This window comes from Porites lutea, chromosome 1, assembly GCF_958299795.1.
Source record: "Porites lutea chromosome 1, jaPorLute2.1, whole genome shotgun sequence".
Classification (NCBI taxonomy): domain Eukaryota; kingdom Metazoa; phylum Cnidaria; class Anthozoa; order Scleractinia; family Poritidae; genus Porites; species Porites lutea.
The window spans coordinates 378,919-404,756 of record NC_133201.1 but is presented as its reverse complement, the minus strand read 5'-3'; the positions used below and the strand labels follow the sequence as shown (position 1 = coordinate 404,756).

Here is a 25,838-nt window from a genome sequence, read left to right as displayed (position 1 = left end):
CGCGTTTCAGCAGCTGAAGTGTTTGGGAGAGACGCAGCCAGCAAAAAAGCCGTAAAACACATTAACAATACTCAACTTTATTACTAGGCACTACTATGAACAGACAGAAGCTCTCACACAAGACTACCAGTAGTCTGGCAGTTAAAAATGTTTTTTAACAAGAGAAAAGTTAGGTAACTAGACCGCCTAACTGTAAAAACCTGTGGTAATTTACCAATCAACCAAGTCAGACATTAACCCACCTCTTCACTTTTTGATTAGTTACCGATAGCGCAGATTAACTATATAATTGTATTCTTATCCAACAACAAAGAAAAAAAGGCGGACACAAGACATATCTAGTTAAACAGTGATCCAGCACTGAAGTAAGCCATACTTGTATCTTTAATATAAGTCTATTTACACAAGCATCATACTTTTTAACTCCCTCATATTTAACTACCTCGGTATCCGCTACAGTTTCGTGTGGGGTAGTTTGGCAGCACGTGTTGTTCTTCCCGGACATTTTCTTGCCCTCAGCGTCATTGAATGAACAGGCACTCGTACAACCTTTTTCCGAGACCCGCGTGGTGACTGGCCAGGCTGAGGGACTGGGGAGACAAATGATATTGGGCTTTCAGAAGGAGACTGGTGGGGGGTGCGCGGTTTGCCGGTCTGTTCCCTGAAATTAAGACAAAGAGTTTTAGTGCATTCAAGTGGAGATTAATATCTAAGAGTAAAAAAGCAGTAAACGCACTGAGCTCGAAAATTTCCGGTGCCCTTCTGCACTACAAGCTGTAAGTTGGTTTTGTACTGTCTGAATAGCAGACGTTACCTGGTATAGCTTTGAGTTACTGGAGTCAATCCAGAAGATCTTCGCCTGGCCATGGAGCGAGTCAAGGGTGGAGAGAAGATGAACTCTAACGAGGGCGTGGTTTGCGCCTGTGCAGAAGAAAACGTTGATTTTTCTTGTCTAGGAGGCGTTTGAAGAATAGCTGGCGGTGAAAACGTGTATGACAAGTCAGTAGTTTCCACCTGCGTTTTAATGGTGTCTAAAGGTGCATCGTGCGTCGTCTGTGGCGTGGCTTCCGATTCACATGATGATGGTTGCTTCGGTGGACTGCTGTTGGATGATGTTGGAGGTGAAAGTGTGTTGATTATTGGATCTGATAATGCAGTAGCTGATGGACTGATGCTGGTAGTGGATGCGGGTTCTTTTACTTTGGGCTGAGGACTTGGCGACTGAAATGTACAAAGCGACAAAACCTTAAAATATAGTTCCTAATTTTGTCCCAGGAAACGTAGAATAGGCCACATTGTCAACTTTGGCGCGAAGAAATATTGATGTACAAGAGATAAAAAAAATTGGATTTATTTAGCAAATGTACGACTTGGCATTACCTTATCTGCTGCTGACGGCTGCTCACTTTCAATCACAGGAGAAAGCCTAAAGACACAAATATAAAAAATGAAAGAATTGTTGAAAAAACAAAAACCCTTTTACTTAGGTGTTGATAAAAAAATTTGACTCAAAATAAAAAAAATAAAATATATCTTGCGTGACTCATTCCCTCATATAATAATATTGTCCCATTCCACACTAACTACCACGAGGCAATAGGACTCAAATACATAGTGTAAGATAAACCCACATTGGTGTTTTTTAGTAGCGTTTGATACTTTACTTACACAACCAGGGGAAAAATAGTTAGACACACACACCAGGAATGTGCTAACCACTGGCAACCAAATCTGTAAATATTCAGTGCAAAAAATCAACATTATGACGGCACGTACTTAGCGGAGGTGTCAGGTGCAGTAACCCTTGTTATCTGTGGCTCAAGTTCAACTGATGACTCTTCTTTTGTACTTTCATCCTCGCTGTCAGCATCTAAATATACCACAAAATTTCAAAACAATTAACAATTGCCAAAAGGAACATTTAGTGAAAACGAATTCTTAACCTCTAGCGGTTGCACGTTTGCTTGAAGAAGCGTTCAGTTAGCCTACTTACCAAGCACTTCGTCGCTATCATCGAGTTCGTAACTGCTATAATCGTCAGCATCACGAGCCACTGCTTCTTCAATATCACTGTCATCACCTGTTATGTCCATAACAGCTGCAGTTATCTGCACCTCTGACTCAGATTCATTTGCATCCTCTTCCGGTTCAGTGCTGAGATTCACTAAAAGATTTACAAAAATTCGCAAGGATCAGGCTGTTTGATAAGTCTGTAACAATTTAAGTTAAAGTACATCGTTGACGTGCGTATTCATTATTTTTCTCCCTTGCTTCACGTTCACACCGTTTAGAGACTGCAACTATTCGCTATTTCAAACTTTGAGTTCTGTAATACGCTTACTTTCATGTGGAATAATAATAACAATAATAATAATCATCATCATCATCATCATCATCATCATCATCGAAATCATAATAGAGTACCCCACGCACTCAGTGACTGGGGAGTGAGTGTTGCCCGCTACCTTGAGTGTCCTGTTGTGAAGCAGCAGTCCTTAACAACGTTGTCTGTTGATCACTACTGACTTCCATAGCATCAGTCTCTGTTATCACGTGACTGGGTAAAGCGTCGGTTGTGTCGTCAAATGAAACACCGGTGGGATTATATTCAGCCTGCTTAGCTGGGCTGAAACACATGATAAACAAATTAACAGTCATCACGGGACTTGAAATGTGTATCTTAAAAGGACGACAATTGAAGGTAAAGGTGATGGTTGACTCCACATCAAGACCCCGAGTAACCTAAAACTCAATGCATAACTATTATTATTCATCCATTCAAGCGTACATGAAAATAAAAGTTTCCAGGCTGGAAGCTTCTGAACGAGTGCACAGAGATAACAACATAACTAAGACACTTTGGCCGAAAATATATTCACGCACTTACTGCTTAGCGCTCTCTTTAGGTATTTAGCGATTTTGCTTACATGGAGACCATTAAAATTAACTTCTCTCCAGCTGCTGCAAAAGTAATCATATCAATGAAAGGTTTGTTACCTTGAGGGAGAGGCCGCTGCACTTTCACAAGCAAATCTAAGGGCAGAAAAACAAACATTTAAACCATGTGCACGTACAAGGACGAACGTAAAAATAAATTGAATAAAATAGATTAGTGTCGCGCTCATGTAGGCCACTGTAAGTAACTGAGGAGTGTTTTTTTTCCTTTTTTTTGGCGATCTCACCTTATACGTCTGCTTGGTGTGGCAGTTTCCTCCCTCTCTGTGATGGCACTTGCTCCTGAAAGACAATACGTGCATTACTGGTTCAAGCTGCCTTTTCAGACACTTGGGATTGAAACTGAGACTAACTCTGTACATACCGTGAGATTCCGCCGCAGGTCTCGACAGCTGGTCCGAGGAACCATGTCTGGTGGTTGGAGGAGATGATGAAGGAGACTGCTGGGGCGAGGTTCGCCGGATCACTCGAGTAATCTGCAATGTATTAAAACAAAATGAACAAACATAATCCTTGATTCTGGGAGACAGAAAAGGTAATATCCACGCTTCACGCCCGCTTCGCGCTTACCTTCGCTCGCCTAAAAACGCGAAAAATAACGCCTGTTCTGCAGGATTAGAAGCTAGCGAAAGGAGGGCACTTCTGAATTATGTTCCTTCCAGGGATTCTTTAACAAGTACGTAAACGCTTAATAAATATCGATCCATTAAGTAAATTACTTGACGCCACGTAGCCGGAGCATTGGTGAGACTAAAGAGACAAGGGTTTACTTACATTAGAAATGTCTTCTTTATTAGGTCAATTTTATATAACGCTCATTTTAACCAACTTCTAAAAATCTTCGATAAATTTTTAACAAACGATTAATACCTGGCTTTCCTTGCGTTGAAACTCACACAAATTTATCGGCTGTTCTTCATAATATTCTTACCTTCAAGATCGATTGTGGTGTTGCAATATTGACTGCCTCTGATTTATTTACAGAAGAACCAGGAGTCATCTGTTTTAGCCAGATTGAAAAAAAAAGTTTATGAAAAACTACTGTCACTGACTAAACTGATTTAAAATGAACGTGTAACCTGGTAACTGAGTGCTCTTCGTAAGTGCTTTATCCCAACACCCTACACCAAAATAGCTGTATTTGTAAATGCTACTGCCATTATATATTGATGGTTTGATTAGAACCCGTGTTTACAAAAAAACTACCTGACCACTAACAGAGCGGCCCCATATCAACTTCTAAAACCTTTCAACAGCACACCAGCTCCCTAATCGACTGTACGCAGACTCCTCAATCGAAAACAAACCTCTCTGAACAGAACCGGACACAGAGGGGTATTTCGTTTAACTCCTTAAATTCTACGCATGGAGTGTCGCGCGGGAAATGACAGAAATTTTGAATGAATGAAACGGAAGCATGAAAGGCACAAGAACTCCCCAAAAGGGCTTTTCCTAAATACTGAAGGCTAACAATGGAATTAGGGAAACAGGCGAGGTTATCATGCTTCTGGTAAAGCTAATTAACTTACCGGCTGAACCTTGACAACAGGTGGCGTTGCTAACAGAGACAAGGCTTCAGCACCTGAGAAAAACTGCCGCCTGATAAAACAAACAGTGGATATCCACACAAAGAACATGAGCTAAGAAAAAAAACTGACAGCTAACTCAACCTACTATTGAGCCCAGGGTCGCTCGGTAATGCAAAGTTTGTTAGGGAACAGTTCTGGAACTCTAAACACAAAAAGGTTTTTGAACACAATCAAGAGCAATAATTCTCTGTACTTTTTACCATGTTAAAAGGTAATTGTCCCAAGAATACAAAATGTATCAGATTAATTAATGTACATGCGTTTTTCAAGTGGTTAACAAAGTTTATTGATAGTGAGTCACAAAAAATATGCTGGAGATTCATATATTCAACAAAGTGATGCTGTGAATAAGATCTTGACTCGAGTTTAGAGTTTGCTTTGTACACACTACAATAGCATTAGCAAGTGGTACTTTAATGGTAACTTCCCTTGGAGCTTTTCAGTCACTATTTACAAGAAAAAACTAAAAAACAAAGGTAATATAACATATCAAAATTATTGTTTAGAAAGTAAATGGCCCTTCATTAAGTTTTTAAAAAGTCTTAGGAAGAGCATGCTGTTAATTGTCATCTAAGTTGTTCCACATGTTAACAGCTCTGTGAATAAATGTTCGTTGACCAGTAGCCGTTTTAAACAGTGGCATTTCAAGAGTACCACGCTTGCGGGTAGCACGCTTGTGCAAGGACTACAAAGTATTTCCAGAACACTGTGGAAACAGAGTTATCTCAAACGATTAACTGGTTATAGTAAAATGCTTGAATACCAGTATGAATCATGTAAACTAATAAGAAAATTACCTTCTCTTGTCCAAGAATGTTGGCGAGGCTACCTTCCTGGCAGAGGCTACCCTCTCCGCCATTGGTGACTACAAACAACATACCAATAACAATTCAGCCTGCTAATCAACACTAAACACTACAAAGCTTCTGTTGCTTACAGCTCTCGTTATATGTTGTTGCTAAACACATTGTAAACACTTTTGTTTATGAAATCATTTCAAGTCTGTAGTATACTGTACTATAGTAGGTCTTTCAAGAAATGGTCACGATGTTCACGTTACTAGTAACAGGTGAAAATGTGCTATTATAGTATAGATTATACAATTACCAGTACATTCTCAGATGATGGTTTTGTTACAGATGCAAAAACAACTCCAACTTTGTTTGAGTCACTACAAAAAATGACAGAGGATTGTACAGAAGGATTACTACCAGTACCATTTTTAAGTTCAATGTACTTTATTTGACCAAAAACTCTTGACAGACTTACCTCAATCTACTCTTAGCTTTAGGTGTAACTGGAGTACAAACAAAAGGTTCAGCTTGTTGGAGTGCTCCATCTGATTTTTCTGTCAATCTGCTTGACATTAGAGAAACAAAAGAAATCAACCATTAAAATCTAAATTCCACCATATACTTACAACAAATTAAAAATAGTCTAAGTCCTTCACAGGGATAATCCTGCTACTTAAACAAAGGACTCTGATTAAATAATCATTATATCCATGTAAAAACTATTGGAGTGTACTGTCCTTCGAATTGTGTGAAACTCCAGGTTTTGATTTAAACACAGCGTCTTTAGTTCCTATTTTTTGCCTACATTTTTCACAAGCTTTTAATCAGTAAAACAATAAAAATCAATGCAGGGCTCAAAATTATTTTCGGATGGTAACCGGACACGATGACCGGCCAAAGAAATTTTTGCTCGGTCAAGTCTCGTTTCTGACCGGTCAAAATATTGGGAATAAAAGTAAACTAATCCTTCTGTAAAATTCTATTTGTATTTTTACAAAGGGACAAAAATCTAAGATTTACAGGTGAGGATTTGGCTTTTTGTTCAAGAATGAGAGTATGAAAGACCGGTCAACATGACCGGCGAGTGAAGTTTTTGGCCAGTCACGTTGCCATTCTGGCCGGAAATTGTCCGTTGACCGACCGTTATCTTGAGTCCTGTATTCAATATAATGGATGTTCATGTTATCTGTGAAACCAAACCAGCCAGAGTGAAGCATGACATACCACGGACGCAGAGGATGGAACTAAGCACTTAGTGTCACCTTATTTCTTGAACTTTATCCATGGCTGAGTTCAGGATCACTGCACGAGACAATGGGCGCCCTGTGTCCACTTTGTGTACAACAGTTGACAGGGGTTTGGGTCGAGCAACTGTCAACACATACAAATAAAGTAACGCAACAACAATATTATATAATTAACAGTTGACGCTTGGAAATTTGTGGTTAATTAACAAGCAAAATAACAGAAACGATAAGTTACGCAATAGACGTGACACGGGCCCTTAGGTTCTGTCCGGAAACCAGTACCAATTTCAAAAGACAATACTAAAAGCTATCTCACCGCTTTACACAAGGAAGAGCGTTAATTCTGACAAGGAGCTCAATTTTACAGCTAAGTAGATCTCATGCACATTATCTTTGTTCAGGAAAAGAGACGGATGAGACCTCAAATATGAGGAGAAGCAGAAAACAAACCTTCCGTTAAGCTTATGGCTTGCTGGGACAGACGCTTGTCAGGTCCAAATACAAGTTTGCGTTGAACTTTTGGCAAACATCTATAGTACGCATCAACCAGAGCATTTCTCACTTTGGCTTTCTCATCTTGCTGACTCTTCGAAATAACAAGAAAACATTACTCCCTTTCTTGAATGCACAATACGTTACAATTGATGTCATTGAAAAAAATATGCATTAAAAACACACACCGCATTTTCCTTTTTCATAAGCTCGTTGAGCCTGATCCCCTCTACGTAACGACCTCTTTGAAGATAATGCATTACAAGAAGTTCTTTAGATGATAAGCCAGATTCTTCATGAAGAAATTTCACCAAGAATTCCTGCGGAGACACGAAAAACATGACAGTACACAAAGCCTTCAATTTCGTTCCAGTGATCACCAGGAAAGACCATATGACTTGCTGCTAATGAGAGCAATTAAAATATCTACAACCTCCTTTGAATAATCACAAACCTCTTCAGCACAGTCTAGAGAAAGCTGTAACAATTTGTTCATGTTCTGAGCTGTTGGGAAAACCAAACCAAAAATAAAAACAAAAGCCTCTTATATCAGATCATTAAGTAACTTGCATTGAGTATTTATGCGATGAAAAGTTCGTCGCTGATGTTGAGTTCGGAACCCGTTTATTTTAAAACCACCCAATTTTGCAACCATTTTGCCACTCAACGATGTAAGAATTTGCATACAATCAGAGACACTTCTGAAGTGCTTAATGACTTGTGGACAAAGCTTATCCCATTAAATTTAGTGACCGTGTCGTGAATAACGTCCCAAGAATGTTTATACATCTATATTAACAACTTACATTTAGAATTGATAAGAATGAACTTATTGAGCTTGCTTACTTTGCTGACAGCCCCTGAAAAAATGGTACAACAACTCTTTGCTTTTTGCCAGGTTTTGATGACGCTTCTAAAAAAAGAAAGGAGAAAAATGTGAAGTGACTTCATGAGAATATGGTAAAACAAGTTTTAAGTATTAAAGGGTAAAAAATTTTTAGTCCGTGACTCTGATGAGTCTCAAAAATTAGCTATAATTTCAAGAGTAAATAATCACTTGCTGTGATATAACAGAGAGCTTCAATTATTATTTTTTGAAATGAATGTACAACTTTACCTGAAATCTGAATGCCTCTGTGACTTTACTGAAGAAAAAAAACAAACACACAGAACAATTTTATTAAAAAGCGTTATGTAGGGTATAGTATAGAAACTGCGCCCATGGTTTTACGGATTTCATAACTGGAAATTTTAAACAAGTTGTGCATTTTTTGACAAAAACAAACCTTCAACTGGCGCTATGATTGAAGTTCAAAATAAGATTAATGTATATTCTCTTTTTTATTTTTTGATTTTGCTTATCAGTGGTAGTAACTTGCCTACAAAGCAAGAGACTTGTCCTTGTCTTGTCTATAATAATGTGTAGGAGAACCAAATGCTGAACAGTTAGAATCCGAACATAAACACAAACACTAAAAAGTAACCTTACCCATTGGCTAACAAAACTGTGAGGTATAATCTCACTTCATTGAAGTCCTGCACAAGAGGATGTGTAATCTTCATAAAATATAAGGCTCTTTGTGACTCCCCTAAACAACATACATGCAATTTAACGTTTTTGTTAGTTTCATGACAGGGAAATGCTAGTTAATAGGGAAAGAAACCATAGCTTCGCTGGTCACTACTGTTACCTTGAGCAAGCAAAGTCTTGATAATAAAGCTCCTTTGCCAGGTACCCACTTCAGTGTTTACCACCGGATCAACTAAAACTGCTACTGCACTCTACAAGTGAAAATTACAATCCTTATACTACTACATGAAAAATTTCTGCAATTTAATTGGCTTAGAGCAGTGGTATTTCAGCTTAATTTGAAATACCTACATGTGAAAATTACAAACCTATTACGGGTAGTAGAATAAACAAATAATAGCAGGATTTGTATGTGATATTTGGTATAAATACCACTCGTGATACTTCAAAATTGTCTCAAATTACGTATAACAATTTTGAAATACCACTCGTGGTATTAATTCCAAATATCACTACAAATCATGCTATTACCTATACAAACAGTAGTGCTTTCTTTGCAGTGAATGAGAGATCATCCCTTATCTTAAAAAGTTACTGAAGCAAACAAATAAAATAATAAATTATCAGCTTTCAAGCAAAGGAGCTCCACTTTATAAAATGTGAAAGTAGCTGTACCTCAAAGTACTGGTGATCAAGAAGCCAAAATCCTTGTACAAGTCTTCTTAATCCCTCTGGCATGTTGAATTCTTCAGCAAATTTTGTTGTCACCTTGTTTAAGAAATCCAAATGTACCAATCAGGTTCAATCACATAATGATTTTCTATATGCAGTTTCAAACATAGCCTTCGTACATTGTAAAACTTGTGCTACAGTTTTGTGAACTGAAATGCATAGAAAAAAGTATCCTCTTTCATGTACAGAGCGAAAATGAAAATAAATAGACATTTTCTTAATTTGCAAGTTCAGCCTTAAGAGGAAGAAAATGCGGTTTTAAAAAAGCCCTCTCTTTTTCTCAGGCTATGACTAAATATGGTGATTAACATCACCTTCTTAAAGGAAATGGTAGGTCCTACTGGAAAGTTCACACCATGAAGACAAACAAAACAGCCACATTCTTACTTCATTTCTTTCAAGTTCGGCATCCAGGAAACTCAAGTCAAGTAGCAAATAGTACACCTTCGTTATGTTAAGAGTTGACAACATTGTGTGAGAATATACCAACAAAATAGTCACCATTAAGTTCAATAATCAGCACATACAGTGTATTTGCACACAGTGTACACAGTTTTTCTGTATGCACGAATCATAGCTTAGTTGATTTGTCATAATAGTTTAAATACTGTCTCAAATATTTGTCATACTATTGGATTTCTTTAAGGATACAATACAGTGCTTCAAAGAGGGATGGACTTTGTCAATTAAATACAGACTGCAGAGTCCCTGTAGAAACACACAAAAATGATCACATCACATCACATATCAGAAAAGAAAACAAGAAAAAGGAAATTCAAATACATGTCTAATGTGTTATACAGTAACACTTTATGGTGATTGGCCTAGCGCTATTGACAATATAGAGACGTACTGGTGCAGTACAGTGTAATGAATGCAACTTACATGTAATAATAAAGTTAACTATTAAAAATGGCTTATGACTCCACTTGTGTTTGGAACATTCTATCAGTAAAAATACAAACAATGGAAGAGTTGGGTTATCTAAGTGCTAAAATACCCACATGCAAACTACTAGGTGGATATTGCTGAATTTCTGCCTTAGCAAACCACAGGCTCAATGCTTGGTTACCAAGCTGTGCAGTAAGTTTGTCTACCATAAGGCCCACAGATCCTGGCTCGCTGTAGCAAATGCAAAAAAAAAGAAAGAAAATATTCTTAAATGCTACTAACACTAATTAGAATGGGACAGACTGCAAATTGTTGCTGCTAGAAACATCAGTATGTTATAACTGTTCATAGGTATGATACCTAAAATGTGCGCAATTCCACTATTATTATTGGTTTCAACTACAGTAACTCCTACAGCAAAAATCAGCAAACATTTTAAGAGGAACAACCTACGATGGTGCATGTGCACCCACACATGCACATCTGACTGAAAGGATAAAAGATGTAAAGAAAGGGATAAAATCATACAAAGTGTATGCTGAAGTCCATACGATGATAATTAACAATAATGGTTTCCTATCTGATTTTGTTGAGATCACTTTGTGTGTAGATGGTAAAACAATTATTCTTTTCCATTGTGGTGAATAGTGGTTGAATATTTACCGAACCGCAAAGTGGTGAGGTAAATATTCCTGAAGCCACTATTCACCGAGATGGAAAAGAATAATTGTTTTACCATCTACACACGAGGTGATCTCAACAAAATCAGGGAGGAAACCATTAAAAAGTACGATTTGATTGATGTATCAAACCACGCGAAAGTTTAAAAATAGATCTTTGCAGAATTTTCAAAGCAATTCACAAGTTGATCACTTTGCAGACAACAGCGTAATGGCTTAAATGGAACCGTTAAAGTTTGAATTCTTTCCTTGCCTGAGAAGAAAAGTAGAGCTTTGTTGTTTTCTGTTGACTCACCAAGTTTATAGTTAAAAGGGTTTGTTGTGTCGTTCTTCGCATGAAGTGCTGACAAAATTGGCGGCTCAGTTGCTCGAGGTAAGACGTCATCTTCCTGTAGTATTACTTTTGCTATTTAATTGAACATAGAATTTGTGCAAACATTTGCTTTCAAATTTGTTTGTCATAAAATAATATACTTCGATTTTTGGACCAAATTTTTCTTGTTAGGAAACGCTGAGTTTATGAAACAGCCTCTTCTGACAAAACTGGCGGCTCAGTTGCTCGAGGTAAGACGTCATCTTCCTGTAGTATTACTTTTGCTATTTAATTGAACATAGAATTTGTGCAAACATTTGCTTTCAAATTTGTTTGTCGTAAAATAATATACTTCGATTTTTGGACCAAATTTTTCTTGTTAGGAAACGCTGAGTTTATGAAACAGCCTCTTCTACAGAATAAATGGGAGTTGTAAACAATCCATCGAACATAAAACTCAGGCACAGTAAATGAAAAAATGCCATTTTGAATCCTTCGAAGTCTTTTCTTGCCTTGAAAAAAGTCAACCCTAGGATTTTGTTGACTTTTAAAAAGATCATTCTCTAAAAAAATGGGAAAAACACTGAACTCACACATTATCCACTCACTAGGAGGTGAATATTGTTGAATTGTCTGAGATAGTGAACCAATCAGATTGCTTAAATCACCAAGATCACTGAGTGTGTATATACTAATTGATCTTATAATGCTTATGATTGTCAGAATATTGGGTGTAAACCATGCACTTTGATATTCTTCCTTAATGTGATTTGTGATTTATAAAACATTCCATCCAAACATCACCGCATTCATGTCAGACAGTCCTACCTTTCCAACACTGTCTTGTAAAGATTTGTTAGAAACACATTGAAATGCATGAGAAATGGTGTCATTTTGGCAACAGTTCATTCATCCTTGTTCCTTCAGTGATGTCATGAGATCCTTTAGTTGACTTGAAGAGGTATTTTGTTTTTTTGCAAGAGGAAACTAGTACGTGGCAAACCTAACAAACCACTAGACAGAGATCTTAGTGCCTGCAAACATACTTCCATAAGTTTTCCAAGTCTGTTCTTCTGCTTTGACAAGCATGAGTAAGAGATGCAGCTGGATAACAATGGCTTCTGAAATTATGAAAATAAATTATTCTTAATGCTTGGAAGTGAAACAGATGTAAAGTGTACTAGAGCGGAAGAAAAGCAATATTCTGAAGCATTTTACTAAAACACAAAACTCACAGGATCCAAACATAAACTATCTCTACACACCCTTTTCTATGACTATTGTAAAAATTATGAATAGTATCACTTATACTCACCTTTTTGTTGTTGGTGTCGAGCCCTCTGGAAAAAAAATACATATGAATCACAATCTCACTGTTGAAAACAGCAATCAAGAATTAAATCAAGAAATCTAAAGATGGGCTTTCAATAAACAAAATTGCTATTGATAGATTACTGAATCAATTTTGAATAAAGTTCATGTGAACTCAATAATAGTGATAATAATATTATTATCACACTAGGCATGTTTACCTGACTGTTCTGGTAACAATCCCTGACCAACAAGCCAAACAACAACTCTCAAATACTGCAAAAACACAATGAAAGAACAACGCGTTGCATGACCTTACCATTGCTTTACTAAAAATGCCACTTGACAGAGGTATCTTTAGGCAAGGGTGTGCACCAAACATTTGTCGACATTTGTCGTGTTTGAATGGGTAAACAAATTTCTTTACTCCTTCCAATTATTCGCTATCCGCTCAACTGATTGCAGAACAGAAGGGCCACATAAGCTAAAATTTAAAGGTTTAGCTAAAGTTTTTAAAGGTTTTGAGTTTTTCCTGAGATTGAACAAAGAAAAGCCAACCTACCAATGAAATAATACTAACAACATTGAATTTTTCCTCTAAGTCTTTGAGACCTGAAAAAAGCAAATGCTTAAGCTGAATTTACATGTAACCAGTACAGTACAAAGTAAACAAAGTACAATAAAAGCTAAAAAGTTATTTAGCAAAAAGTTATATTTTGGTGAAAAAAAGGACCCCACAAGTGAACAGCATTCACACACAGGCCTACTGTAAAGGTAGAATAATTGTTAAGAGCTTGAAACTATTCATAACTACAGTACCTTGTTGAGTAGTAGGCACTGACTGGGTTATCAGCACTTGGAAGATAGTTGTTAAGTGAGCCAGTTGTACTTTCTGATTGTCTAACATCAAAAGCATCTGGTCATCAGGGGTACCACCGCCACCATCAAATAGTGGAATGCCTTCAACAACAAAAAAATACCAAAAATAGTTACAAGTAAGCTTGCCTTGATCCCTAAACCACTGCTAAATTTTAAAGCATACATTATGATAAATCAAGTCAAGGGAACCTTTGAAGCACAAACACGCATTTGGTTTAAAAAACAAAGTACATAGGTGTTGTACCATATACAATAGTTATATTAGTAACATTATCTAACTCCTGAGTTATTTTAAATGTGTCGAAGTCAATAGCTACAAGTTTGTAGCCATTCCAATTTAAGAGTGTTAAGGTTCTTACAAAGTTGGTCTAACTGATCTTTGATTTCCACAACACGGCCCCAAGCCCAATCCAATATCAACTTTAAACTGCAACCTGCATGACTCAAATCTGGAAGAAACAAACATTTTGCATGCTCAACTGCAAAAACACATATACAACATTTTACCATTTTCAAGAGGTCCCAGAATGAATTTTGAGTATGCACAGTTCAGGGCATAATACACTTTCTCAGTTTACATCTGTACTGAACACTTACTTTTTGCATGTACAGTAGCAGGTACATTTTGTGACAGTAAGTTTATAAATGTCATTCCATGGAAACACTGTTGGTAAATTCACTACTGGTGTCTTTGGTTATTCTTCCTGTTAATGTTTGAGTGATAACTGAAGATATTACATTCAGATAATGATTCCAGGCAGTTTTGTTTAAAGTTGCAGGTTATAGAGCCTATTGGCGTTTAAGCTTTTAGTGATGCCTCCATTTCCAGGTATAGATAATAAAACCTTTGTTGAAAGGATCATGTACAGGAGTACCAAAAAGGTAAGAAAGGTAAGAATAGTAAAGCACCACAGAATATGAAAATAGCTGGAATTGGTTAAGCCATCACATGAAGAGTAAGAAAGAAAATATATTGACAACTTTAAAGAAATTTGAATTGAGATAATAGGCAAAGTAATAAAAATCACGTAAATTCTAAAACTGAGGGATAACTAATATTAACATTATTATTGAAAGGTTCCGTATTACAATAGTTATGTACATTATGAATCTACCATGTTTGGCATATGATGGATGTGGAGAAAAAATTGCATTGTTCTTACTTCCGACTCCGAGTTTCTGTATACAAGATATTATTAATGTCAACAAGCCATGTTCTAAGGCAACTGAAAAGACAGCGTCAATGTGAAACTGCAAAAAATGAATCAGGCAATAGAAATGTAACCCAAAACAATGGTCATTTTCAATATCAATACAATACAAGCAAAAAATACAACACTAATCCACAAAATTGTCACATTTGAAATGAAAAAGGTAGAAACACCATACTCACAGATCTCTCTTTGGAAAGATCAAAATTCCTTGGAAGAAGTCCAGCAACATAGCACATATTGAAATACTCATGAGCATCAGAGAGACAGCTCACTCCTAGTTTGCTCATGTTAGCAAGAATCTAAAACATCACAAAGACAATAATCATTAGGAACGAAAATGGTTATATACTTACAATAATATTGTTATTAAGTATCATCTACCTAAGCTGACACATCAAAATGAAGATGGCCTCAATTTTATTTTCTATCTTTATTATACAGTCAAACCTCCAAAGCGACCACCCAAAATGCAAAGGCTTAGTGGTCGCTTACAGGAGGTAGTTGCTTAAGAGAGTCGGACTGCAAGGGCAAAATTTTTCAAATTCAACCTAGCATGGAGTGGCATACTAATTTATTCTAAAAAATATTGAAGGTTTACTTTCCCCCGCCAATTATTGGTAGTTTTATTGACAAAATCATAAGCTATTCTATGTGACAGTTAATTTACGGAAGTGGAATTAATTAGATAACACACGTTATAAATTTGTGGTAAAAAATTTTACTTGTGCATGTGACTTCTTGTGCAGAAATGCCTTTAGAAAGCCTGACAAAAACTTAACTTCTTAAACTGAAACCTGGAAATCTGAGTCTTTTTCTCAAGGGAAATGGTTGGTATTGTAGTTATACCAACGTAGATCGAACTAATAAACACAGTAATAGGTGCGTAGACAAAAATGACAGCCAAAGAATAAAGTCCTTTTTATCCATTTTTACAATGTATTTCACTGTTTAGTAAGACCATGTGTCAAGTGGTTGCTTACTGGAGGCTGCAAACAAAAGAAAACTCTTAAACTATCAGCCAAAAAAAAGGTTGCGGTGGAGATTTGACTGTAGTCTTAATAACCTAATTGTCCAATAAATTTTTTGCTATAAAAATTTATTGACTATATTTTCTCAACCAAAAATAGTTACCTGACGCTGGACTCCTAGGAACTTTGAATGAACTACTCCAGTTTCCATTAAGCAACATGTATCTAAAATATTGAACATAATAAAATGTTAGACAACTCAAACAGCAAAAAAAATAACAAAAATTAACAGTTCTTACCAAACTTGACAGATGATGGCCAGAGGTGCTGCTCCAGTGTTGACCCAGCAACTGACATGAAGCTGGAAAGAGATTTGACTTCCACAAAGATATCCTTGAAAGAAAAAAAAACACATAGAGTTAAAGCAAAATCTACAGTCATTTGTAAGAGCCTCCTATAATACTATTATCACATGCAATACTTCTATAATTTTTTTCATTTAAAACTGCAGAATATCTTTAGTATCAATAATATTTGTTACACAGTTCCAGGTATGCTCAAATGGTATTGTTTTAAGGAAGGTATATGAGCATAACCGGTTTCTGGTATGGTTGCCTAGCTAGAGTAGCTTAGGGACATTACTAGTAAATAGTTCATTTAGTAAACTAAAATGATGACAATAACGAAAAAAATCTGAGTCATTTCTGTGCACAGTTAAATCAGCAGCAAGCCAACATGAGTCTTACAAATTGTGTACAAAGCTGTTATTCGTTTCACTCTGTTAAAAAACCTACCACTATTCCATCAGGTGATGCAGCATCTAAAATGTCCGCAAGAGAGAAGAAAGCAAAGAAAGGGCAAGTGGGGTCTTTACTGCCAAACATGGCATCCCTGAAAATTCATAAAGCAAACAAACAAAAAACAAATGACAAAGGGTCTGTCATAATGTTTAGTCCCAAACCATACACCTACTGTGACTCAAATCCTACTTTACAAACCAGCATTTCACTTGTATAATCCACTTAACCGGAGTAGCTATTAAAAACGATGTTACTTGTTAGTTGTTACTTCAGTACATTCACAACTTCTTGGCAACCATCAGAAAGAAAAACTAGCCAAAACATCAAACTTTGAAAGTTGGGCTCTCCATGTTTGATAATGAGTAACGATCAACAAGAGCCCTTACAAAAAAGGTAATAAATCTCTTCAGAGGTGCCTTTACAAAATGTATTTACGATGTAGTTGTTATCTTTAGAGTTTTCCTATCATAATGGTTACTCAGGTTATTAGTGGCAACCCTTACCTAATGGAAGGTGGCATTTGAGAATGATACCAACAGTTAATATCAAAAATACCAAGATGACATGTGGGCTTGGAATGCAGATCATGAGATGGTGCCTCCCAAACACACACAGCTAAAGTAAGATCCCTCACATGATCAACTGCAAGATAGTAACACAGGAGTGTTAGTTTTGATAGTGTTTTAGCTTTCCCAGACATGCTAGGCAAGAAAGTACACCTCATGTATCCAGAAACGGCTTTATGGATACATCTCCCTTGTACATTTGCCAATTATTGTGCAAATGTACAAGGGAGATGTATCCATAAAGCCGTTTATGGACAGTTGAGGTGTACATGTGTCACCAGACATCAGACACCAATAATAGTCACTGCAAACGTTCCCTTGTTTGAATAAAATGTTCCATTATATATATTAAATACACAAAGAAAATGATAACGTCAAACCTACTATTTTAATTAAGACTCATGTATGGTACTATTGTAGTGAACCAAATACACACCTTCATCCATTCTTGGGCTGTCATTTGAGCTGCCATCTTTTTCTGCAACAAAAAGAAGTACTGAATGAGGTTTCTTTATGTTGTTATTACTCTCCTGGTTAGTTTAACAAAAAAAGCAAAATTATCAGCAACCCTACTTTGATCATCCCAACTTCAGAGAGCATCGTATGCTAAAACTTCATGATATTCATTTACTAAAATTAGGCAAATTTATGTATTCCTATAAACACTCACTTTTACCCATTAGGTTTAGAAATGCGGATGCTTTTAAGTTACCCTTCTGTAGAACAAACAGACAATTTTCTGTAAGTTACCAGGGTCCTAAATACTTTAATTCCTTAGATAAGGACATTTGTAATTCAATCTCTCTTTCTTTCTTTAAAATCAGTCTGAAAAATTATATTGTTAACAGCTATTAATCAAGAAGAATTAGAAGAATAATAAGAATAATAGAAGTTTTCCCTGTCCTCTAATTACAATATTTGTCATTTGTAATATATGTTTGCCGTAATTTTAGCATTTATTAATTTACACACTGATCGTTACTCGTTTACTGTATCTTCATCTGTTCTTTTGGAATTAATCGTCATAGCTGTACATGTGTAGCCATCAGGAGTTAATTGTAATCAAGGAAGCCTTATGTTATAAGCCTTGTGGTTTCTATTTAGGGCTTCCTTGCCACTTTCTTTTTGTAGTGTATTTTTTCTTTCTTTCTTTGTACACTTCATGTGGCAGAAAATAAATAAATAAATAAAATAAAATAAAAAAACACACTCAATGTCCCCATCAACTTCTAAATTTATCACCCAACTTTGCTTGCTCAAATATTTTATCGAGTGCTACAGACAGCTATTTAAGTTACTGCCAGTCTAATTTATTCTTTATTTTTTTTGGTCTAAGATATTTTATTTTATTAGCTTTGCCCTGAAGAAGACATGTATCTGTGGCATCAGCTTTAATTGGTTTTAAATTAACAGCGAGTTCAGATGGAGAACAATCAGAGGTGCAACAAGACCGTCAGGTCTCCTTGATAAGATGACAGAAACAGACCACTTATTAAAATAATATTGTGCCAAGAAAAGAAAAAACACAGCAGTCTGATTACCTAATGTATAGCAGCAAATAATTTTGCTACCGACAGAGGTTGCATCAGCTAGATGATGAGCATCAGCAGTTAGTTGATGTTCAAATCTACGACCAACACCACTCAGTTCCTGGTGGGAAAAAACTAATATTGGTTAATTATATGAAGTAAGGTTGTAATACATGTACAGTTAACTCCCAATAACTCAAACCCTCGCTAACTCAAACCTCGTGCTAACTCAAACCAAAATCGATTTCCCCTGGATTTCCGTCATAAATTTACTGTAATTTTACCCTTGGTAACTCAAACCCTCAATAACTCGAACCTCCTGCTAACTCAAAGTCATTTTTGTTTCCCCTCAGATCACTTATATATAATTTTACCCTCGATAGCTTGAACCATGTTTTGAGCTATTAAAAAGTCAAGAAAAAAACAGTGTACTGGCATCCGAAACATTGAATTTTGAATTTCCCATTGACGTGTTGTATGCATATAGTTTCCTAGTGGAGGCTAATGTTGTTTGTCACAAATTTATGTGAAACTGCTTTACTTCTCAAAACAGTAAAACCCATGCTCTATTTAGGCAATGTTTTGTTACTGCATTATGTTCTGATTTATAATCTAGAAGTATCTTTCAATTTTCACTTAACATTTCTACAATTAAGTGTGATTAAAATGTTCACTGTGCAGTTAACCAACTGCCTCACTTAAGTGGAAGGTGGGTGCCTGGGATATCCAGGGGCTTCCACTGTGGACTGCCAGCCCCTAGATAGAATACTGCCCCATGGCTGGCAAATCCTTGCAACCCAGCCATGAGCCCACATTCCAGGCACTTGTCACACTGATGAAACAGTGGAAGGAACAAATATAAGGGACGGGAGGGGGGAAGACGCTAAATGAACCGCTCCACAGACCACTGCACAAATGCTCAACGAAGAACTGTCAGATCCTAGCAGTGTACAAATCTACCACGTACCATGTGAGCCTGCACTTATGGGATTGACCGCTGGATGCCCACTAAGCTTGTGGCAGAGTGTCGAATTTATAGCAAATTGGCATTTAATGAATATTAAAAAAAAAACATTTTTGAATTCATGACCTGCCTCTGTTACATTTACTGAAATTCCACCTGTAGACCAATAAACTTAAAGGTCTGCACATTTAACATTTATTGGATTTGGATCCAACTTAGAGTTTTTACAAATCTAAAAAGAAAGAACCTTTCCTGCTATCTTACCTTGTAAACAATTCCATACCCTGGGAGCATATCTCTGGAGGCAAAAACCAGTTGGTATAAAGTAAGAGTAGCGGGTGTCTCTGGGCAGTTCTCAGGGACAAGGGGGCCTCGGGCAACCCACAAGTAGCAGCAGTAGCGTGGGTCATTCTCCGGCTCCTATTAATAGGAATAATACCAGCCTTTAATATTAGTTCTACCATCAAGAATGTACATTATCATAACTACAAAAGCTAATGGAGCCAAGCAAATGAATGAAACAATAAACTAAAAATAACCATACACAGTTTAAATTAGAAATGAAGCAGTTGCTTATTTACAAGTATGAGAAAGGAGTTGAACTGTGTTGTTGTTACTGAGGAACAAATCAAGCTAGTGGCCTGAGAAAACAGCTGACATTTTGTGACAACATCTCTAATTTCCCCACAAAATGACATACAAGAAAAGGCACATATTAAACTCTGTATTGATGATGCATCACTTCCAAGATCTGGACACTGCTTCTGATTGGTTGAAGCAATCAGAATCAGAATCACCTCCCAGATTTGGGCAGTGACACATCATCAGTATGGAATTTCTTCGCACCTTTCTCAGATGTCATATCACAGAGAAACCAGTGGTGGCATCGCAAAATGTACCTGTTTTCTCAGGCTAATCTAGGTTGCAGAGTGGGACTTGAACCCAGAACATTAAACCAGAAGATATTATTCTAAATGAAATACATGCAGAGATTTAGCTTATGACATTAATTTTTTTGTTATTACTGAAAGTGTTATGTTATTTTCTTACCTGGTACATGAAGTGCGTTACTGCTGAACAGTACTGATCAATCTGACTGCTGTACCTGAACACAAAAGAATCATCTTTATTAGAAAGACTCACAATAACAATATGTTTTTTCCCGCATATTGTCCTTCTACATAGTTTCTATGAAAAACTGCAATGAAAATGAACTGTTACCTAAAGAAAATTGCAAGAGCATTGTAAAGCGTTGAAAGTGTTGAAAAGCGTTGGAAATCATGAAGAACCGTTAAAAACCTTTAACCGTTGAAAAAAATAAAGCTGTTAGGCAACCCGTTGAAAGCGTTATGAAAAGGCGTTGGAAAAATCATCACAAACCGTTTGGAAAAAGTTACAAGCCATTGAAAGTTTTTGCGCACCCGCTGAAAGCGTTGAGAAAGCAGTTAAAGCCGTTGGAGAAACCGTAAGCTACCCGTTGGTTAGCCGTTGGTTTTTGCCCTTTTAACACAAAACCGTTAGTGTATGTTTTCGCGTGAGAGGTCACAAATATCAAGTGGTCTAACATAGTTTTTTAACATGGCTAGACTTACACATGCGTGAGGGTTTCCATATTCCACATCTGAAAGCAAGCAAAGTTGAATCCTAATATCAAGGAGCTTGTCTGCCTTATATACTTGATAGCAGTCACAAACACTTCACCTGCATGTCCAAAACAGAAAATTAAACCCAAAATTAATGGCAGTGCATTCAGACCTGTTTGAATTCAGCTGATGGATGAAACCAGACATCAGTTGCTACTGCCAACACAATTTCATACAATACAATATTGCAAGATCTCAATCTTGGGTACTCAAAAATTAATGTGTTGTGCTGAAAAGGAATATTTCCAACTACAAAAAAAGTCCTTGGGCCAAGAAAAATAAGAGCAATATGTTGCCAGAGATAAAACACCTTTACACAGAGTCATTTAACTGCACAATAGAACATGAACAGGTAAATGTTTTGTGATAACCCTTTTGTTTCTATTCAAGCCATTCCATGCAAAAGACAATACCTCTTGAAACCCAAATGATTTTTCTTCTACTTTGCTTACAAACACTTTGACTATGTTATCACAATATTGAAAGTCGGTTCTAACTTATTTTGAAAAGCAGAGAAAACTCTTATGACCTGAAAAAGGATATGCATAAACAACGAACATGATAATCTATTACCTGAAGAAAAACTCTTCATCTCAGTAAAGTCACATTTAACATAAGAAAAGCGTCCAAAAACATGACAAAAACCTGAAAATATAAATGCAAGACAACAGTGGCAAAAAAAATTCTACAGTTTGAACCTCTCCACAATGGCCACCTTAGAGACAGAAGAAAGTGGCTGTTGTGGCCATTACGGGGATCTAGAAGTGTAATACAATCTAACCTCTCCTTACAGACACCTCTATAATACGGACACCTCTCTATCACGGTCAGTTCGCTTGGTCCCAGAAAAGCCAAAATTCATACATTCCTTACCTCTATAATAAGGACATCTCTGTAAAGCGGACACTTGGTTCTGTCCCCTTGGTACCGTATTAAAGAGGTTTGACTGTATGACCAAATTTTTTTAGGGAGAACAACATGTTTATTGTGCTATGTTTATGCTTACTGTATCCCCTTATGATACATGTAATCCAGTCATATGTAATATATGAAAGTGAAATACACAAAAAAATAAAAATGTTAACGCGGCTAAACGAGCAAGGTTTGCAACATTTGCTATAAGTATCAAAGACCCTTTATGCTTACTGCAGCAGTATTAATGGAACATAATCAAAATACGATTGCCACGATTGATCATTAAGGTGCCATATGAATCAACTTTCATGACCTTTCTTGACTTTTTCATCAGTCTCTGAAAAAAGTGGCCATTGTTGAGAGGTAATTTAGGCAGTTGGAGATGCGATTTAGTGGCCACTGCCATCGTAGAGAGGTCTAAACAAGAGTCAATGTATGGACTGTCCCAAAGGACAAAAAAAGTGGCCACTGTAGAGAGGTGGTCATTGTGAAGAGGTAGCTGTTAGTGGAGGTTTAACTGTATTAAGGAGCAAGTCAGGGAACAAAGACAAAACACTGATGTCTGACAAATAAAACCTAATAAGAGGCATGGGAACTCAGTGCAATAATTAGCAGTCATTGAATGAGGCTGAGTATCATCTGAAGAACTACGGAGATCAAGGAGGGTGTTATCCCCCGTGATGATGCTACTTGGGGAAATGACATGTTTTCTCCAATAAAAATGATGGGAGACATGCTCATTCCTTGCACCTTGTGATACAAATAATGGAAGAAAACATGCCTGGTGACAGAAGACAAAAAAACATGCTATGAAAAAACAAAAAAAGGCAGCATACTTCCTATCTCAATTGCTAAATGAGTGCCATTTGTCCTTGCAGAGTTCCTCAGCTGTGGCATATCATGTGATAAAGGATTTACCAATTCAACAGGGCTTGCATGCCACTCATCAAACTCTTCTCCTTCATCATCAAGACGAAGATCTACCAAGTAACAGTGTCCTTGTTCTGTACCAACTGCTGCTATCCCAAAAAACAGCTTCAGCTGCTGACTGCAAGAATAAAGCACTTTGAGATTACTTTATTACTCATCTTTATACACAGTACCGTTCAAAAGTAAGTGACACTCGATTCTCGATCCTCGCGAGAATCGAGAATCGAGTCAAGAATCGATTGTTGCGTCTCGATTCTCGATTCCTGCGAGACTCATCAAACCAGAACAGCCTTTGTTTAGTTTTGAGTAATTCGCTCTCTACTGTCGATACTCAACTGCTGCGAGAATCTACAAGTAACAACCTTTGTTCAAGTTTTGTGCAATCTTCTAACTTCTCTCAAGTCAGAAAAATCTTTGTACTCTATAAAATAACAAACTCTACTCAGCGTTTGATTCTTGCGAGAAATTCCTGAACTATGCAAATAGCAGTTGACAACTCTCTCGGGAACAACTCTTCAGGAAATTTGCTTTCGTTCGCACGGCTCGGGTGATACTTTGCGTCGAAACCTTTAAATTGTTCAAACGGCATTTTGCATCATTTAAACAGCAAAAATTGCCAGTTCACTAGTTGAACTTGAAAAGCAATCCATGACTTTTTGTCTTTAACATCCAAAATAAAAGGAAGCTTGTGTAAATAAATGTCTAATACGCGACGGTGTTGAAACAAAGTCTTGTTGCTTTTGTTCTTCGGCTTGTCTTTCGAATTCTACTTGCCGATTTTTTTTTGATTGCCTGTTTGTGAATGCCCATCGGCATTATCGCGGTTCAGAATGTCTGCTCATCGGTGTCCGAAGTCAGTGAGTTTTTTTCACTAGAAACTTAACTTGTAATTAATTCTGCTTGTAATTTGACCTGCAATTGTACATCATCAATCTAACTTAGATACTGTACAATATAAGTATTGTGTAAGTCTTAGCTTCTAACTTGTTGGAAAGATTTCTATACAGCCCCATATCGTTTAGCTAGATGAACAATATCTTTAATGACAGCCCCATACATTTACATATTTTGACTCTATTAATTGCGGGTGACTAGAGGAGCCTGTAACCTTAATCTCTAGGTTGTCATTTCATATGTGTGGCACATATCTATCTACAATCCCGGACAAAACTACTTGAGAAAGTTTTCCCCATCATTTCCACTTTCCTACGCAACAAAACTATTTCCAAAACGATGCCTTTGCGGAAAGAAAACCCCTTCCCCCAATTCAATGTTGCTTCCCACAAATGCCCAGGGATCAGGCTTTCTTTTGAATACACAACAACATTGCTTTCAGGGGAAGGGGGAGAGGGAAGAACCGGTACACCTACGATGTTTAGAAAAATGCTGTCCAAGTATACAATTTTCTCAACAGTTTTGTCCAAGATTGTAGCTTTCACTTGGAATTCCACTAAGAATGAATGGAATACATAGAATGCAATCTGGTGATGCAAGTTTGGACCCTTCATCACTGGTAATCTGATTGAGTGCACTTTGACCCTCTATCATATGAAACTAAGGAAAAGTACAGCATTACAGCAAGAGCATTTTAACCTTCGATCGATTTTGACCACATTCCATAACCTTTGGTTATTACTGGAAATGCTGTGTAAACTACAGTCAAAGCTCTCCTCTTGACCACTCTGGTAAGCAACCTGCTCTGGTTACGACCACCTTTATTAAACCCCACTTTAAACTGTCACTTAAACTTTGTAATGCAAAGCTCTCATAAGTGACCACTCTCGTAAGTGACAACAACCACTTTTGGGATTTATACCCAACTGGACCACTCAGAATCTTATTCATATTAATAATCATTTAAATGAAACTACACACTGTGATAATGGTTGGTAGACAAAGATCTTGTACAGTGCAGTAACGTATTTGTAAAAGTTGAAGGTCATTTCCTTTTACTGTAGCCACATGACAACGACCACTCACGGGACCTGACGTCAACATGAAACTCTCGTATGTGACCACCCTCTACTGTTTTACTAAGTGATCGCTTACAAGAGCTCATTCTCATAAGGAACCAGCTCTAGTTATGGCCACTTTTTCAAATTTCCGAGGTGGTTGCTTACGAGAGCTTTGACTGCATTTGTTAATACTATGCAACTGCTGCATGCACAATCGAATCACTGTACAGGATTGTACTGAAATCTTACAAATATTATATTCTTATATTAAACTTACGAAAATAAGAGGCGAAGTACTCAGTAATTCAGCTTCAGTAGAAGTTTTGTGCAGAAAACATATTTTGTATACAAACCTCAGGACATGAGGGGATGCTTGTGCTCCACCGGACCCTGTCACCCCTTCCACTACAGTGACAGGGTAAGGAATCTCAATAGCTTTGATCACACGCGAAACAAACGGATCGAAAATACAGACAACTCCTCCACTACCACTTGATAAGCCCTTAAGACCAACCAATAATTTTGGACCATCTTCCATATAAAGTTTCTCCACGGACGAAATACAGACAGAGCGCTGTTGTTGTATACCGCAACCAAACCTCCAAGAAGCTTGTCGCGAGCCCGTCGTTGTATTTATGACTTCCAAGCTGGCTCCACGTGCAAGCCAAGCTAATTTTCCGCCTCTTAAAACACCTCCTGAGATATAACTCTCTGTGTCGTCAGCAACATCGGGTCTTTCCAAACATTCTAAAGATACACTGGAATAAGACCTCAACGGCATTACCGAATTTGGAGAACATACACGCTTCATGATTTTTGCAGCTGCATATGTTCTTTCTTTAAATGTTTCTTCTCTAGCCAAAAATCTGTTTTCCTTTCCCTAGTATTTCCTTTCGCGCCATGCAGGATACGCCAGATGCGCCATCTTGTTCACCATCGC

General features: G+C 37.1%; 1 protein-coding gene across 2 annotated transcripts; it reads right to left on the bottom strand.

Annotated features, from left to right (window-relative positions):
• Positions 1 to 57: 57 nt before the first annotated feature.
• LOC140941148 (protein ELYS-like) lies at positions 58 to 25,838 on the bottom strand. Of its 2 annotated transcripts, XM_073390122.1 has the most exons (46): positions 25,252 to 25,838; positions 22,850 to 23,061; positions 21,672 to 21,743; positions 21,048 to 21,156; positions 20,506 to 20,560; positions 19,720 to 19,875; positions 18,504 to 18,612; positions 17,399 to 17,440; positions 16,900 to 17,038; positions 16,391 to 16,487; positions 15,896 to 15,989; positions 15,760 to 15,821; positions 14,808 to 14,927; positions 14,578 to 14,665; positions 13,774 to 13,863; positions 13,355 to 13,495; positions 13,098 to 13,147; positions 12,757 to 12,811; positions 12,540 to 12,564; positions 12,271 to 12,345; positions 10,345 to 10,462; positions 9,992 to 10,048; positions 9,728 to 9,784; positions 9,284 to 9,376; positions 8,769 to 8,859; positions 8,567 to 8,666; positions 8,195 to 8,222; positions 7,924 to 7,990; positions 7,532 to 7,581; positions 7,266 to 7,397; positions 7,036 to 7,171; positions 6,601 to 6,709; positions 5,814 to 5,900; positions 5,652 to 5,715; positions 5,342 to 5,409; positions 4,485 to 4,554; positions 3,887 to 3,955; positions 3,320 to 3,431; positions 3,183 to 3,237; positions 2,998 to 3,033; positions 2,466 to 2,626; positions 1,994 to 2,164; positions 1,777 to 1,870; positions 1,381 to 1,426; positions 815 to 1,221; positions 58 to 661 (listed from the first exon to the last, which is right to left on the bottom strand). In XM_073390122.1, the coding sequence occupies exons 1-46, from the start codon at positions 25,707 to 25,709 to the stop codon at positions 454 to 456; spliced, it is 4,935 nt and encodes a 1,644-aa protein (XP_073246223.1). In that variant the 5' UTR covers positions 25,710 to 25,838; the 3' UTR covers positions 58 to 453. The 2 variants fall into 2 exon arrangements, with proteins under 2 accessions (XP_073246223.1, XP_073246232.1); XM_073390131.1 differs by lacking the exon at positions 3,887 to 3,955.

Coding starts and splice junctions, on each gene's coding strand:
- LOC140941148 (XM_073390122.1), bottom strand. CDS start 25,709: ATGAAGCGTGTATGTTCTCCAAATTCGGTAATGCCGTTGAGGTCTTAT. Junction 14,928..15,759: donor TCCTAGGAGTCCAGCGTCAG/GTAACTATTTTT, acceptor GTGATGTTTTAG/ATTCTTGCTAACATGAGCAA. Junction 4,555..5,341: donor ACATTCTTGGACAAGAGAAG/GTAATTTTCTTA, acceptor TTGTTTTATCAG/GCGGCAGTTTTTCTCAGGTG.